This window comes from Rutilus rutilus (genome assembly GCF_951802725.1).
Source record: "Rutilus rutilus genome assembly, chromosome: 13".
Taxonomy (NCBI): Eukaryota; Metazoa; Chordata; class Actinopteri; order Cypriniformes; family Leuciscidae; genus Rutilus; species Rutilus rutilus.
In genome coordinates this window covers 18,461,970-18,480,148 of record NC_140218.1, presented here as the reverse complement: position 1 = coordinate 18,480,148, position 18,179 = coordinate 18,461,970, and the positions used below count along the sequence as shown (strand labels likewise).

Genomic DNA, 18,179 nt, shown 5'->3' with positions numbered 1-18,179 from the left:
TAATATAAATACCACACAAATTACATATTGTAGTGTTTACCGTTTTCCATGTGCGCTTTTAATTGTTTATTCCCCATTGCGCCAGCAGAGGGCAGCAAACTGCACCACTACTGCATCTGTTACTATTGGGTGTTGTTATGCAGTGTTTTCAGGGTACTCTGTGTACCAACACAAAATATACCTCAGCACAATTCATCTGCTTAGTTTTGACATGCTTAAAGTACTTTTTATTTATATATATATATATATATATTTTTTTTTTATGTGTAACACATTTTAATGAAAAAAATATAATGGAAAAACTAAATCAGCATTTCTGAAGGATCATGTGACAATGAAGACTGGAGTAATGGCTGCTGAAAATTCAGCTTTCCGTTATGAATAAGAGCTTCCCAAGTCAACATACACTTGGAGACATCTATAATTAATGAGGGACGTGTGACTCGTCATTTTTGAACATTAGGCCACTGTGCAAGGAGTCAGTGTTTCAGTATAGTCACAGTAATTTTTTTTTACATGCACACACATATATATATAGCTACCCTACGTATATTCTAATTGTGTGCAATTAGCATAATTGTAGCGTACTGTCATTATGTTCAAAGTACTGTATTTCCTTCTAATTATATGATCTTGTAAACTTCTTCTTTTAAGATCTGTTATCTTTAGATAGACCAGCAAAATCTAGTCAGTATGTGTCATTCTAGCTCTCTTTATTTGTATCATATTATCTGTGTGTATCATATGTGTATCATATCATGAGAGTGTGCGTATGTATGAGGTATGTTTGCAGGATGACGGGCTGCTGAGCTCTAAGTTTAGTCACAAAAGCAGTACTAAAGAGCCATGTGCAGAGTTATTATTAGAGTCTTGGCAGTGTTTCCACAGCCCATCTTTACACGGCTTGGCTTCAGTTCGGAGAGGCTCAGCCGGATCACATTCTGCTTTCTGCCGTCCTTATCTTCTTTTCACTCTCGCTGTCCACGAACATACCATCACAGAAGAACCTGTCTAGAGGAAAATCGACCTAAATTTGTGTGTGGTTTGGGCTGCAATATTTGAGAGAGAGAGAGAGAGAGAGAGAGAGACACATTTGTAATTGTATAAACGTGTGTTTTGACTCCAGGCCAGGTGAAGAGGGAATGAGCAGCAGACTCAGGAATGCGTAGGCCTATGTCTACTCTGCTCTGCTCAGAAAAGCACACATATATATTGTGGGCCACCCAAGTATGCATATCATGACACGGTCATTCATCTAACCTGGAAAATATCAAGGCTAAAATAAGCATGGAACTTTCAGGTTCTAGACAAGTAAACAAAAGATCCAACTAAAAGGCTTCTTCTCTAATTTATAGTGGGTCAATTATATCAGTAATCAGCAAGCATGCAAGCTTTCTAGCAGAAATACATACAGTATGCTACTTCATTTAAATAAGTTAGTTTTTTTCAAGTTTCAGTTTAGTTTTCACAGTATATATATATATATATATATATATATATATTTGTATTTTAGAGCTGCCAAAGTTAATGTATCATATAAATATGTTTAAAGGTGTTCAAGTTATCTAGTACTATTCTAGTGGGGTTGTTTTTTATAGTGGTATTTGTTACTATTTGGCGGTTTCGAATAAAAGGTTTTGAATTTTATACTGTGTATCTAAAATGAATTTGAGGTCATTTTATTTTGTTGTAGTTTATAAGTCATGAAAATGTATTTATATTGTTGTTTATATTGCTTATTATGCTTTATTAATGCTGTATATATTTTTATTTCAGTAAATGAAAATGGTTTCATTTAAATATTTGTTCCTAATAATATTTTTTTCACAATATTGCATGGTTTTTTGTTTTTTGCATTTATTTGATTTAAAAAAAAATGACAGTAAAAACAGTATTGTGAAATATTATTACAATTTACAGTTTTCTATTGTAATATATTTTAAAATGTTATTTAACCTGTGATGGAAAAGCTGAATTTTCAGCATCATTACTCCAGTCGTCAGTGTCACATGATCCTTCAGAAATCATTCTAATATGCTGATTTGATGCTCAAGAAACATTTTGCTTAAAATTAAGCAACAGTCAGCTGCTTAAATTTTCTGTGGAAACCTTTTTTTCCCCAGGATTTTTAGATTAACAGAAAGCTCAAAATAGCAGTATTTATTTGAAATAGAACTGTTTGGTAACGACTGAAAAGTCTTTATTGTCACTTTGATCAATGTAATGCATCCTTGCTGAATAAAAGTTTTCATTTCAAAAAATAAAATAAAAAAATTCTTACTGACCTCAAACTTTTAAATGGTAGTTTATATATGATTACGCCAAGGGGCAAACGTAGGACAAAAACAAAGTTGAGGAACACCAAATTAGTTTAACATGTTCAGAGATTTCTGGAAGACTCCACAGCCTCCTCCTCCTCCTCAAGCCTTTGTTGTAAGTTTTAAAGTGGGCAGCTATTATGAATTATATCTGACAGCTTCTGTGTCGGTGCCCTGAGCCTAGCACAGCTGCCTTATTTGGGTCATTTGCTGCTTTTCATGCTTGCACCATGCCAAAAGCCATGTGTCATCCAGTCAGACTCGATAGGAAACAACAAGAGTGAGTAACAGTGAAAGAATAAGAAGAAAAGGAGGTGAACGAAGAAGTAGGAGATATAGGAGGAGGACAGAAACTTGTTCTAAGAATCAGTGTGGTGTTGTGCAAGGGAGGCACAATAGATGATGAAATTGATGTACAGAGGGTGGAAAGGATTCGGCCGAATGGGAGGTAGATTCACGCAGCCAATGACAAGCCAGAAAAGGCTGACTCATGAGTGATTAGATGTTCTGTTCACAAAAGGTCCCAAAAGCCAAGGAGCTTGCAAAAACAAGCTACTTTTGTTAAAGGAAAGGAGAAAGAACAGAAAGATATCTTTACCGTTTACTGCGGTGGTGTGGTTAACCTGATCTCAGGAACAAACCCGGTTTTAGGGGGAGGGGAAGACAGGCCTGACTGAGACCCACAGAAAGACCTTCCCACCTGAGTGAGGACGCTTTAGTCTGGACAACAGCACGAGACAAAAACAGACCATCCTGCTCCATAATTCATTATTTATGTGCAACAGCGTTCCAGAGGATCAAACAAATTTGAAGCTGGGCTGCGAATAAAAGCTCTGGCACAACAAACCATAAGAAAGACTGGGATTTTGAAGGAGGGAGGGAGTATCGACAAGGAAAGTCACATTGACCGAGGCTGCTGGAATATGAAGGCTCTTCCAAAGAACCAGGGACGAACCGATCAGATTTTGGGTGCTATGGCGGATATGCTGACATCTCTGGCGATACCCAATCAGAAGTGGGTGAGTGACTTGTTTGGCTTTTCACCTTTGCACTAAGTTGTTCACTTTGTAAACAATATTTATGCAACACACGTGACCATTGCACAATTATACCAATTGATATCTGTAATCATTTTTGGTTGACTTTTGATTTGATTTTAAACAAAGTTTGTTTTGATATGTATTCACATATAACTCTAAATGATGAACGGCAGCTGCATGGTTTTACGTATTTGTAGAACAATCCACATGTATTTTAAATGTACTGTAACTTTGCGTGGTCATAACCATAATTCACGGAGCAGAAAGAGTCAGTTGCTGTTATTTATCAAGACTAAAGTCAGAGTTCTATTTTTCAAGAAAAATAAACAAACAATTTGCAGACATACTCCAGTATGTGTATTTGTTCATTTGAGGATAAGAATTGACAGATGAATTTACAATTAAACGTACAATGTGAAGTGTGTCCTTACTCTGTAATGTGTAAAGCTTCAGAAAAACTATTTATATAAAGATTAAATGACCCTTTGTTTATGAACATCCATATTTAAAATGGTCATAACAATAAAATCCATCAAAGGAAGAACACACCACATTCACAAATAGGAAAAGAATGGAGGGATAAACAATGAATGAACAATTTTTAAACAACAATTTCTGTCAAAGAATGACAGAAAAACATTTCTGGGGGAAACTATGCAAGAACCACTTTGTAGTGACACGAAAGACACTCTCCTGGGTGTTTAAGAGGAATTTAGAACACTTGCAAGAGCAGGAAACTAGCACTGATTAAGACATTTCCTCATAAACATTTATTAAGACTGATTAAGGCATTTCCGTGCAGGCAGTCTTCTTAAAACAGCTGTCAAGCGGTAGGTCTAACTGGCTGTTTACTGTTCTTTACGGCATTCAATAAAGTTGTACTTTTATTTTTTCTTCAAAATCACTCTAATGAACCTGTCACTCAAACTGTAAGACAACAAACAAGGGAATGATTGGCAAAATATATATTTTTTTTTTACATATATTACCATCTTATTTAAAATTAACCCAATATATATATAGTGGGTTTAAAACAAACTGTATAGGCCAGCAGTCTATATATCTATGGTTTAAAATACCACTCTTTTGTGTTTTCAGTTCCACTGCTCTTGCCAAAGTAAAGTCTGAGGAGGAAAACATTTGTGTGAGGAATGTTAAGACTATTTGGTAGAAAATCGTCTGCTAAGAACATAAAAGTAAATGTGATCTAAAATGTAACATTTCAATATCAGTCTATTGGATTTAAAAAAATATTGTTACATTTTGCAGTTATGCCGTGTTCACACTGAATGATTTTAGGTCGATTTTCGCTCGCCGACAGGTTTTGGGAGATCACCGATAAATGCCCGAAATTATAGGCAAATCGGTGCTCGTTCACGTGAGTGACAATCACGCAGTGTGAATTATCAAATACGCGATCTGAGAGAATCGCCGACGCCCGTGAGATATTTGGCATGCTAATGCTGGGTTCACACTGCACGATTTTCAAAGTTGTCGGGTCACTGTTCTTTTCACACTGCAAGACTATTCAGTTGCTGCTGTGTTCACACTGCACGATGGATCGGCGACAGGTGGTTTCACACTGACTTTACAAAAGAAAGAATCGCGACAACTTCTGTCTGGTCGGCAAACTACTTTTCACAACCAAACACACGCGAGAAGTGATAAGGAAATAACGCAAGATCACGCGTGCGTGAGACCGGAGTTCTCGCGCGAGACTGAAATTGCTATTAAAAATTATAGCTTTGATTTGCAGCGAAAAGGAGGGGAAAAAACACAATATGCAGGAGGAAATGGTTGGGGAGTTATAATTTTGCAATGTGCTGCTGGTCAAGCAAATGTTTGTGCTTTATTTCTGTTTGATATATTAAATTAAAATACTGATATTCTGGTCTAACTCCTCCCCGAACTTCCAGCCGTCCTGTATTGCTCTCTCATTGGCTGTAGGTCATCGCCCATGTAGTTTTCATTCAGAACACTTTCACACAGAAGGATTTTGAATCGAAGACAGGTCCAGATATTTAGCATGCCAAATATCTCAAAATGTATCATGCAGTAACTTACAATATTACTCTGAGCGTGTCTGAGTGACAGTGATTCATTGCGCATGTCAGTCAGCGCACGTCAAGTTCGTTGAGAGCTTTATTCAGTCCATTTTAAATTCTGATTTTGGCCGCCTCTCAAATGGGTTAAACCATATTACCTAAGAAGTTCATAGCCTGACGTCGTCATACCCAGATTCTAGTCAGAATGTGAGTCTGATACTGCTCCATTGGGCTTATGGGGCGTGTTTCAACCGAACCAGGAAAGAAAATATGCTTGTTTGAGATGCGCCTAGCCTCGCCTGAAATGTATGCGAGAGTAGGCGGCTGCAGTGAGAGGAGGAGTGAAAAAAGTGCAGGCAAGCCGGACAGTTCTCTCTTCTCGCAGTGGATCTGACACCTATATGTATAATATTTTTTTTGTATATGTCAATTAAGGGTGACATATATAGGCCTACAATAACTCGTTTAGGTCTAAAACAGTTAGCATAGTTGTTAATATGAGAGTTATGAGACATTATTTAAGAGATTTAATTATTGCATTGCATATAGCTCTCGGCCACTTTCATTTTTAAAAAGTAGCTAAAAAAGGTTGGAGACCCCTAAACCATCCAAGTTAGATTGGCTACGAGGCTGTGAAACGAAAGTTTCTGCTCTATAAAAGCCACAAAGTATAAAAATCAACTTTGTTATTTGCGATCTTCTGGAGAAATACTACACTACCCATAATTCTAAGCAAAACACTGACGTCTCTGATTGGTCGAACTTGAGTCGCACCGCGGTTACCATGGCGACGTTTACCGCCCCCGCGAATGGTGATCTGAAGTAAATAAATACCGGTAGTTTATGTGTTTTTACTTTGCCTTTTTTCCGTAAGGTTAAAACGTTGTTTTTTTTGAGCAGGGAAATAATTTGAATAGGAAATGAAACGTACATATGCCAGTGGTGCCTGTTCACGAAGCTGAAAGTGCGCGTAATAAAATAATGATGCAAACCAAAAAGAATCCTTGCTTTTTCTGCTCATGTTTACATTTTATGTAGGCAGGGCCCCATATTAGTTATTGAAACGGGCCCCCAGATGCTTAAGGCCTCCCCTGACCCCTTGAGAGACATGGATTACTTTTACGATGTCTTTACTACCTTTCTGGGGCTTGAAAGTGGTAGTTGCATAGGCTGTCATTGGAGGGACAGAAAGCTCTCAGATTTCTTTAAAGGGGTGGTAAAATTCCCTTTTCACAAGATGTAAAATAAATCTTTGATGTCCCCAGAGTGTGTATGTGAAGTTTTAGCTCAAAATACCCCACAGATATTTTTATATAGCATGTTAAAGTTGTCACTTTTTGAGGGTGAGCAAAAACGCACAGTTTTTGTGCCTGTTGCTTTAAATGCAAATGAGCTGCTGCTCCCGTCACAGGGGGTGGAGCTTCAAGAGCTTGTGTCCTTTTACCTCACACAGACATGCACTGTAAATTTCAAAAACGTTTAGCCTGTTCAAACCGAAGTCAGAAAGATGGAGAGACTCGAGAAGAAGTGACAACATGTAGACAACATTTCTGAATGGTTAGTAGATGAATTTAAGTAGCTTATGCGTAGTATCTTATAGTCATTGATTAGCATATTCTTTCTTGATAATCTATAAATCGTGTTCCAGGGGCGGGGTTTTGTAAATTATAGGGTTAGTGATGTCACTAACCCAGGAGGAATGTCGTGTAGTCCCTACCAGCCGTTTGTTGTAGTCCTTAAAAAGTAATTTCTTTAAAAGAAAATATATCCCTTTGCGCGTCTCTGAGCGTCGTTACTTTGCAGATGTTGTTTATGCTCAAACAGCAACATTACACACTAACTAAAGTTAGAAAAGTAAAATCATATTCAACCACCCCTTTAAAAAGATCTTAATTTGTATTCGAATGTCGAAGATGAAGATGAACGAATGTCTTATGGGTTTGTAATGACATGAGGGTGAGTAATTAATGAGATAATTTTCATTTTGGGATTTAATGAGGACATTTTAAATTTATAATGAATTAAAAAAGGAAATAAAGAGCAAAAATGTGGTTATGGGACCATGTTAAGTCTATGTGCTGGGTAGAATCAAATTACAAATGACATGATTAAAAATTGTAGTTAATAATGTAATCTATTACATTACACATTTTAGATGACTTTCAACAACTTGTTTAACATTGATTTGAATAGTATAATCTTGTACCATATTGATAATACAAAGAGAAAGAAAAATTATTATTAACAACATGAAGTGCATTAAACATTACATTACCTCAGGGTTTCCTTATCTAGAGGTTTGGAAGGGTTTTGATGAAAAGCTAAGTAATAATTAATTCAATATTTAACATTTTAAATGAAAAGAAGAAATACAAACACTTATTTTGCTATATATATATATATATATATATATATATATATATATATAAGCAAACATTTTTTTTTAAAGAAAATTGTAATGATAAAAAGAATAATTAGGGAGAATAAATGAATTCTGAATAATTTACTTAGGTATTAGGTATATGGCTGGAAGGTGTGCAATGAATCTGTTTAATACACTGGTAGTTGCAAGTCAGTTTAAGCACCCTCTGCTTTGCATTTATTTCAAATAAATGCTGTTCTTTTGAACTTTTTATACATTAAAGAATCCTGAAAAAAATGCATCACGGTTCACACAAAAATATTAAGCAGCACAACAATGGTTATAATAAGAAGGTTTCCTGAGCACCAGATTAGCATATTGGAATGATTTCTGAAGGATCATGTGACATTGAAGACTGGAGTAATGGCTGCTCAAAATTAATCTGCGCCATCACTGGAATGGGATAAAAAACAAACAAGTAACTTCTTTTTTGTTGTTCTTTTAACAAAAATACACATTTTATGTATAATTTGTGACTGTCTATTTTTGGTCTTAGAACTCAGAGGGTATTGAGCACCTGAGTGTGAAGCAGGAACGGAAGACAGGACAACAACCCCCTTGGGACACAGAGGGACTGAACTGGGATGATATGTCCCGGGACAGCCTGGAAAGAGTCCGAAGAAGAGACAGAGCAAGTAAGATGCAACAACCATATTTGGTCAAATGTATTAGCAGGTTAAACATACACAAGAAGAGTTGGTAGTGATCAACTCCAACGTGAGGGATATGGAGCCAAGGCACATTTAAAAAAACAAAAAAACATGGAGTCTGAAAACTGATTTGGCACAGTCTTCTTGACCTTCAGTAACAAGTGAGTGCTGCCAGTGTTGATGTTGATGTAAGACCATTTTCCTGTTTAAAGCTCCTATCCTATCATTTTAACTACGCCTCTCTCCTACCACATGTGATATTGGGAGTTGTTTTGATGTGCGCAATATACTTAATGACGGAGTGAAATCCTTATTATGGTCTAAAACCTTATGAAAAAGGCGTCTTTCTGCTGGACTCAACCCACAATACAAACAAACATTCTGGCCTACAGTGTTTAGTGTTTGCCAAATATTTACAAATACAGTTAACACTATCAGCATGCTTTGGTTGCTTACATGGAATTATAATGGTTTCATCATGGGCTGAAAATAACTTCACCTAAGATTTAACCTAGATTGTAAACACTGTGGTGCTATCAAAACATTACTCTGTTTGTTTGACCATTCCATTCAGCAGGACATTAATAACAGTGGCTGAACCAATGGCATGAGACTCTCTGTTTGTTTGATCAATGGAAGACGGGGCATATATAAGCAGCCTGTTTGAAAAGACTCATTGGATGCTTCTTCAATTGATGTTTCCTCGCTCCTCTAGTCTGAGACCGGTAAAATGTTCATTACGGAGATGCAGCATCTAAAAACACACATGAGCTGTGTCTGAAATCGCTCCCTATCCACTATATAGTGCACTATTTAGGGTGTCGGCCATTTTGTAGTGTCCGAATGTCCGAATTCTGAGTGAACGACATCATTCCCTACATTCGTTCACTACTTTTATCCACAATCCTCTCTGAATTCGAGTGTACATCCGATGTTGAGACACTATTTCCCACAATCCAACATGATAAGGCGATAGAGCGCGAATGAAAAATAAACAAAAATGTCACCATGTCAACGGCGCACGCGAGATAGAAAAACATACATACATGTTACATACAATTCATACAGCCAAAAAAGGAAATATTAAAGATGGGTAGGTAATGTTTATGACGAAATTGTCCGAGCTCTCTGCGTGATAATTATGTCAGCGTCTGAATTCGCTCACTCATTTTCGTTCACTCTTTGCTGTGCGCTCAACTGCCATTCACTATGTAGGGATTAGTGAATGAGTGAACGAGTGAGCGGTTTCAGTCACAGCTATAGTATACACAAGTAACATTTACATGTTTCTCAAAACTTCACATCTAGCAAAAATGTGTGCTATGCAGAAGTCTTATCAAAACATAAAGGTGTGTACAAATGTTAATTAGAGAAATAGAAGTAAAAAATGGAAAAACAATTAGAATAAAATGTATTATTTGAAATTGTTTAATCATTTAAAACAATACAAATTGCTGCATACCAAGAAAATGTTTAATGTTAATAAAACAAACAAATAAATAATAAAATAAATCAGCCAACAGTTTTAAGAAATGCTTTACCTTTGCGTAAGTAAACCATACATTTTATATTTCACACAGTACTTCAACAAGTGCATTTTTGCTTTATTAAGGTTTATTAAGAATGTTTTAAGCCAAACTGCAACAACAAAATTCCAGGTGGTGACCAGTGACTATGTATAAGTGACCTACTAAATTATTAAATCAAACGATTCGTTTAAATAAAGTGATTTATTTAGGACCAAAACAACTGACATCAGTGAGTCACTGAATCATTCACTCAACCTATTTGTTCTTGTTCAAACACACTGCTACATTCAGGAAATGAACGGCAAGCAATAATGAGTGTTGCTAATTGAAACACACAACAGTTGATCCTGTTTTTGGCTTTGTTTGGAAATGTTATTGTTGACGCAGCAAAACTAGACACAATCGCTGACAATATTATGTCTAAAATGTAAGTTACTCATTATTAATTTCTCTTGTTCTTATGCTGCGTTCCAGGCTGGTTTTTGAGCACGTAAATCACGACTTCAAACCAAGACTCACGACTTTGTAGCGTTCCAGGCCAGTCACGCCAAACTACCTGAGCGCAAGGAATTGTGGTAGCTAGATGTAAACAAACCAGCATGGCGGACCTTACGGGGCTTATGCGCATTTGTAATAATTTCTGTCGCCAAAGGTGCTTACTCCTTGTTTATTTATTATTATTATATTATTATTAATTTGACTGCAACGTTATATTGTCCTAAAGTGTATTCTCACCGTGTACCGCCTGCAGAAACACTGCATCCGTAGGGGCTGCCATTGTTGTTTTGTATGGTTTCGCGGGCTGTGTGACGTCAGAGCTCGTAACTGGGAGTACATCGATCTAGTACGAGTTCACGGGTGGGAAGTCACGGGTTTGACTGCCGTTCCAGTGCACTTTCACGGGTATAAGGTTGGAAAAACACGGGTTACAGGTTGCCTGGAACTCACCATTATTCACGTCTGTTCTTCTAGTCTGTTATCACAACTTCTCCAGTGTTTAATTCAGTTTTTGTTGATGGCTGGATGCAATTACAAAAGAGAAAAAATGGCACTTTTGTATATGTTATTATTTTAACCGCAGTCCAACAATGAAAGCCTGAAGTGTAAATATGGCTAATGCTGTGTTTTGGTTGTTAGTGACTCTGTTGGATGCAGATGAGGTAACAGAGCTCTTATCAGATCGGCTTTGTCTCAGGTCTAAACAGGTGGTTAATGAACCACACCCTAATCAAACTTACTTAATCAAGCTGAATTGAGGAAACGATCTCTGCTACTCTTCCATGACGAAAACTGGATGAAAATCTGCCCTGAACAGTTTCCAGATGGGAGACCCACTCTTTGCCCAATGTCTGGAAAAAAGCAATACACGTTGCAGTTATGATTATTTAGAGTTAAATGGATTAAATTTAGTCCTTCAGAACAGAAAGAGCTTTGTAATGGGATGGGAGGTATGTGTCATGGAGCCAAATCCCTAACTGTTCAGGACGTGGTGTATAGGAAAGCAAGGAGCCTAGGGTGTTTGTCGCAAATGAGTCTGCTTAGATGAATTGCAGTGTCAAAGCTGTTGCTTCTAAATATTAGTTTAAGCCATACCAAGCACAAGCGGCATTGTCCATTTAATCCGGGTTGCTTCCTTATATAAGTTTACTTATTTTTGTTTACTTTCATGCTGTGAATTTGGTTTTTTTATGCCCAAGCGATGGACCACCAAAGGATAGTTCACTCAATTATTTGGAATATAATAAGTTTCATTTATGTCAGTAAAATTATCCCAAACCTATACGACTCTCTTTGATGGAGCACAAGATAAGGTCTGAAGATATTGTAGCACTTGCAATTACAATTAATGAGGACTAAAGCGTTCAAGCTTCAATAAATAATGCAAAAGCACCATAAACTCAGTGTCATAAGAACCAAAAGCAGTCCATGATTCCTGAAGCTTTTTGTGAGAAATACACACTATTCATTGACAGTCTTGCTCTCCAGTGAGCAGTTCACCACTGAATGATTTGACCAAAGAATGAATTGTTCACAAATTAGACATCCCTGCTTCTCTCATGAATGGACCAGTGAGAGATTCAATATTTTCAGTCAATGACAACTTCAAATTTGAGCCGTTTCTCACACAAAGCGTTTGAATGGTTTCAGGTTGTAGCACATGAGAAACACTTTCAAGATATTGCTGTTGCATCCAATCTAAAGCTAGAAATCTTTAATACCTATTGATTGAAATTCCTTGGAAAATTGCATCGTGAAAATTATTCAAATGTTCTCCTTTTGTGAAAAAATATAGATTTGGAACAACACAATGAAGGTGAGTTAACAATGATAACACAGTTTTTACCTTTTGCTTCAGTAGCTGCCTTTTTAAGCCATTTTGCAAGATGCATGTCTTTTCAAGTTAATACTTTTCAGTTCCCCATCAATAAGATCTGAAGGGCTCAGAGTGGAATTTTGCTTTGTCTATATCTAAAGAGGCCGCTGCGTTACTAGAGGAGCTAGAGGCGCAAGAGATCACCCATCTGTTAAAGATTAGAAACAAGATGCCGTTTAGTGGCTTCAGTGGAATCACGAGACAGCGCCAACATTCACTAAATCACATGCAGATGTGTAGCTTGCACACATTCACCCTTTTTTAATGGTGTTTTTTTCTCCTCTTCCTTACTCAAAGCTCATGTCCGACAGTCCATTCAGGACATTTCCTTGGATAGAAGCCGTCATGTCTTCCCCAAATCCCCAAGCTTCACTGTCCACCCAAGGAGTAATTATTTTAGTCAGACAAACCCTGAAGCACGTCATGTAGCTCTTTCGTAACAGGGTTGGCTGAGGGTGACTATACAAACATTCGAAACAACACGTATGCCCTTCATATCCTATCTTTCATCTGGTTGAATGCATAGAAACAACAGGAAGCAGCGTGTGCTGCCATTTCAAAGGTGAATGGCTGATACATAGTTTCCTAGGAATATGACTGCAGATAGTGTGAGTGACATAATTAGATCCTTGTGCTGACTGAGATATATTTGCTTTAAATGTTTTATGTGGTAAAAGAGTTCCTTTTTTTTATATTTCAGGGCACTGGGAAATATTTATTGTTTAGAATTTTTGTATTATTCATTTTGAACATAAATATGTAGTGGTTCATGTGCATGCAAGGCTCAGTCTAGTGCAGTAGTTTTTGTCATAATTATTTTATTCATACTTCTTCATTCATTATTCAGTTACAGCAAAGCTGTCATGTGTTGCTCTGTAATGTACTGTTCCCCTACAGTCAGAATAATCATGCAATCTTCACTACAGTAGAAGATGCCTGCTACAGGAAACAAAGATTTTTCTGGGGTGCTGATATTTGACATACAACATTATGTGGCAGTGTATCTAAAAAAACTCTATATATGGTTTGTTCTGCAAGAAATGTTCATCCATTCATAAGTTGGCACATTATAAAGACTTCCTTTCCACATATTCCTTAGAATAAAAAACAAAACACACAGCTGAGGGAATGTGGAGTCAGAATTCCCGAGAGACGCATAGGCTAAGCGAGTCCCGACCTTAAAAGGTCCTCTGTTACCGCAGATTTGGAGCTGCACATGCCACACTAGGGAAAAGTGGTGCTGGTTGCCTCAGGGTTTCCCAGTGTGTGCGTGTGTTTTCACGTCCATATGTTTTATTGCATATGTTTTAATGCATGTCAAGACTTTATTAGAACATAAATGTTGACAGTTATTACTACTATGTGTTGTGTTATCTAACTTAACTTCTAGAATTGAAGAATTGGCTTCCTTTTAATTCATGACGTAAAATTTGTAAAGAATTGGCCACACCCTAGTTCAGTGGAAATTACCGTATTAGAAATTTACCGAAATGCAATTCATCAGGGGTAGTGCTTTCGGGGAAATTATGTTCTTCCACACAGATCCAAAAAAGTTATTTTTGTCTATTGTTTCGTCTGTTATTATAATTTTTTTGTTTTATCTTTCATTCTATCATTCTGTATTAGAACGTTCTGTCATATCGTTTATATATCTATCATTCTTTCTTTCTGTCCATAATTCTTTCGTTATTCTGTCTATCTATTGTTTTATATACGCTACTTTTCAAAAGCTTGGTGTCAGTTTGTTCTTTTCTGAAAGAAATTAATACTTTTATTCAGCAAGTCGCATGAAATTGATCAGTTTTTAATGTATTTACACAAGCTTGTACCACAAGCTTTTGAATGGTAGTGCATATATATATATATATATATATATATATATATATATATATATATATATACACTCACCTAAAGGATTATTAGGAACACCATACTAATACTGTGTTTGACCCCCTTTCGCCTTCAGAACTGCCTTAATTCTACGTGGCATTGATTCAACAAGGTGCTGAAAGCATTCTTTAGAAATGTTGGCCCATATTGATAGGATAGCATCTTGCAGTTGATGGAGATTTGTGGGATGCACATCCAGGGCACGAAGCTCCCGTTCCACCACATCCCAAAGATGCTCTATTGGGTTGAGATCTGGTGACTGTGGGGGCCATTTTAGTACAGTGAACTCATTGTCATGTTCAAGAAACCAATTTGAAATGATTCGAGCTTTGTGACATGGTGCATTATCCTGCTGGAAGTAGCCATCAGAGGATGGGTACATGGTGGTCATAAAGGGATGGACATGGTCAGAAACAATGCTCAGGTAGGCCGTGGCATTTAAACAATGCCCAATTGGCACTAAGGGGCCTAAAGTGTGCCAAGAAAACATCCCCCACACCATTACACCACCACCACCAGCCTGCACATTGGTAACAAGGCATGATGGATCCATGTTCTCATTCTGTTTACGCCAAATTCTGACTCTACCATCTGAATGTCTCAACAGAAATCGAGACTCATCAGACCAGTCAACATTTTTCCAGTCTTCAACTGTCCAATTTTGGTGAGCTCGTGCAAATTGTAGCCTCTTTTTCCTATTTGTAGTGGAGATGAGTGGTACCCGGTGGGGTCTTCTGCTGTTGTAGCCCATCCGCCTCAAGGTTGTGCGTGTTGTGGCTTCACAAATGCTTTGCTGCATACCTCGGTTGTAACGAGTGGTTATTTCAGTCAAAGTTGCTCTTCTATCAGCTTGAATCAGTCGGCCCATTCTCCTCTGACCTCTAGCATCAACAAGGCATTTTCGCCCACAGGACTGCCGCATACTGGATGTTTTTCCCTTTTCACACCATTCTTTGTAAACCCTAGAAATGGTTGTGCGTGAAAGTCCCAGTAACTGAGCAGATTGTGAAATACTCAGACCGGCCCGTCTGGCACCAACAACCATGCCACGCTCCAAATTGCTTAAATCACCTTTCTTTCCCATTCTGACATTCAGTTTGGAGTTCAGGAGGTTGTCTTGACCAGGACCACACCCCTAAATGCATTGAAGCAACTGCCATGTGATTGGTTGATTAGATAATTGCATTAATGAGAAATTGAACAGGTGTTCCTAATAATCCTTTAGGTGAGTGTATATACCATTCAAAAGCTTGTGGTTGGTAAGATTTTTAAATGTTTTTGAAAGAAATCTCTTTCTTCTCTCTTGACTGTTGTTCTGATCTATTGTTTTATCGTTCTTCTCTATGAAAATGATTTCCCTACGAATTTTAAATGTTTTCTTAAACCTTTAATCCAAGCTTCGTCAAACCAACAGTCAGTGTTTGTCTTGACAAACTTAGCTTTTCTAGTTAAAAATTATTTACATGAATTTATTTCAATTTCAATTTTACTTCCTTACATTTACATTCGAGCTATAATGTTGCATCCTTTTGTTATACATCTGTTCAGATTCAGGAATACAATTGGATTATCAACTAGTGCAATGGTGAAAATATGTGGGTCTAATCTGCGCACATCATGACCACAAAATAAAAGAAACAAAAAAAGATGGCACAGTAGAAAGAATAGATGTAAGTCTAAATGAGGTCAAAGCATATGAAAATAAACCAGAGTTGTTAAGGAGCACGGACATCCTCTCAAGTTAATGCTCCGGAGCGGGTGACACTCTGATAAACTGCTGGCCTCTGCACTGGAGCTCTAGGCCGGAAGCCAAACCTTCACACCCAACAACCATCAGACATCATCCTCTCAATCAGCTCCAAGAACAGTTTGAGCCTGTGTCAGCCATGTCGTAAAGCTGTAGGGCTGTTTGTATATTTCTCGGTGTTGTGTTTATCCACTGGATGTTGATATACGGTGACTGTTGGGTGAGATGCGTCCCGTTGTTATAAGATCTGTGGTTTAGGCTAGAGCTTGGGAATTGGATGGGTCATGTGATGGATGTTGGTCTGTTTTGTTTATGCTCTTTGGTGCTAACTGTTGACTTGTTGGTCATTAATCAGAGCAGAGGTTGCTACACTTTCCTCCAAATGCATTAGCCAAGTCCTCATGATGAACAGCGCTCTGGTGAGGTAGTCTTTGATCTGAAGATGAGAAAAGGGTAGCCTGACAATGTTGGGTCATTGTCTTTTTGGCTACAGTGTTCAGAGAACACAATTCATGCAGACAGAGGCAGCAGTCTGCATCATGCAGAGATGTAATGATCTGCTTCTTTGACAAAACTGGTCCACAGATGGCATTTCCACACTGTGATGTTTTATGAACAAAAATCTCAGGATGAGATTAAGGACAGAGGAAATGCATGTTGACTTTATATGGAAATGGAAGCAGAAGTTTGGTCTCTGTATATAGTATCATTTAAAACAGATACGCTTTACATAATCTCTGCCTTAATTTGTGGTTGAATGAACTTTATTGCATGTATATGGTTAGAAGGATTGTGTTTACCTTAGATAAACCTGTGTGTTTAAATATCTCAACACTAATCTTTAAAAATCCTGAAAAATCCTCTTTAGGACATCTTAGCGAGTGGATTTATAAGATCTGAGGATGCTGAGGTGCATCTGTTTAAATACAGTATGCAAGGAATGGGGAGTTCTGGCGAGAGGGATTGTGGGAGGAATTGCTTGATAAGTTTCCCATCAGCTTTTTCATACAGATGTGATTTCATGCCATGCCTGCAGTATCTATGGATGTCTGTGAATTACATGTATTTAATGTATTTAAATGTATATTTATAAATGGATAGTTCCAGTCCTTGATTCTGATTGGTTGAGCCGCGTTCGAAGCCGTTGTAAATTACTCAACAAACATGCACCTGAAACCACATTACATTAGTATTACTGGGGCAGTTCTCTTCTGGCCAATGAACGAACACGGTGTCATTATGATTGATTGATCATTGATTTCTGTGATAACAAAGCTGGATTATCTGCTGCTTATTATTTTTGTGGAAATTGCTATAGAAAGTTCAAAAGAACAGAATTTCTCGATTCAGTTCGAAATGGTGCACATCCCTTGTGTCTGAATATGTGAGTGTGTGTGCACATTTTTGTATATATTTTTGTGAGAGTCCTGGCCAATCTCTTGGCCTGGTTTAGGAGACAGACCAGCAAACAAAGTGCAGAGCATACAACACCAGCTCACTGCAGCCAGCCGGCGTTCTGCCAACTGTCTCTCTGTTCTCACAAACTGCTGCCTATTCATGCAGGCCTTAATTGGAGCTCCTGCTTTTAGAAAGAGAAAGAGGAAGAATGAGAATTGGAGAGGTCTAAACAATCCAATAAAAGCACAGTATGGTCAAGGCATTGCATAGTATGATTTAAAATGGGTTGGAGAAGCGGAGAGGGGTAGTGAAGTTTACCTCATTTTCATCTACACACATCAAGTAAATGAACTTGGGACATATTTAAGCTTGCTGACCTTGAACCCACTACTTCTAGTATTTTCATTGTTCCTGTCACTGTCAAAGCTGTTATAGCTTGAATTGTTGTTTGTGTAATTAGCATGCAGTGAGCAATGCCAGAATCCATCATCATCATCATCAGTATGTGCAAAACAAGTCAGAGGGGAGTGGGAAAACAGAGCCAACATTACAATAAGCTATTTGTCCATCCAGGTTTTATGTCTATGTACTTTTGTGCACAAACATGATTTGACATTGATAATATCTTCTTTAAAATATTTTTTATATGATATATTAATGAATGATGGGAAAACGAGTTTGAAAATTATATTTGCAGTTTTGCATGCTAGACTATATATCTTCATGTGACCCTACACGATTCTTGATAAATTGAGAACCGTGATTT

The 18,179-nt window shown here is 37.5% G+C and overlaps 1 protein-coding gene across 2 annotated transcripts in view; it reads left to right on the top strand.

The window, feature by feature from the left end:
- The first annotated feature begins 2,804 nt into the window (after positions 1–2,804).
- The window catches only part of arhgef25a (Rho guanine nucleotide exchange factor (GEF) 25a), an 82,408-nt gene continuing 67,033 nt past the window's right edge, over positions 2,805–18,179 (top strand). The window contains exons 1-2 of one of the 2 annotated variants that reach the window (XM_084427289.1): positions 2,805–3,337; positions 8,322–8,460. In XM_084427289.1, the coding sequence (XP_084283415.1) occupies positions 3,242–3,337; positions 8,322–8,460 (235 nt within the window). In that variant the 5' untranslated portion in view covers positions 2,805–3,241. The remainder of the gene's footprint in view (positions 3,338–8,321; positions 8,461–18,179) is intronic. The other variant, XM_084427291.1, reaches the window with a different exon arrangement.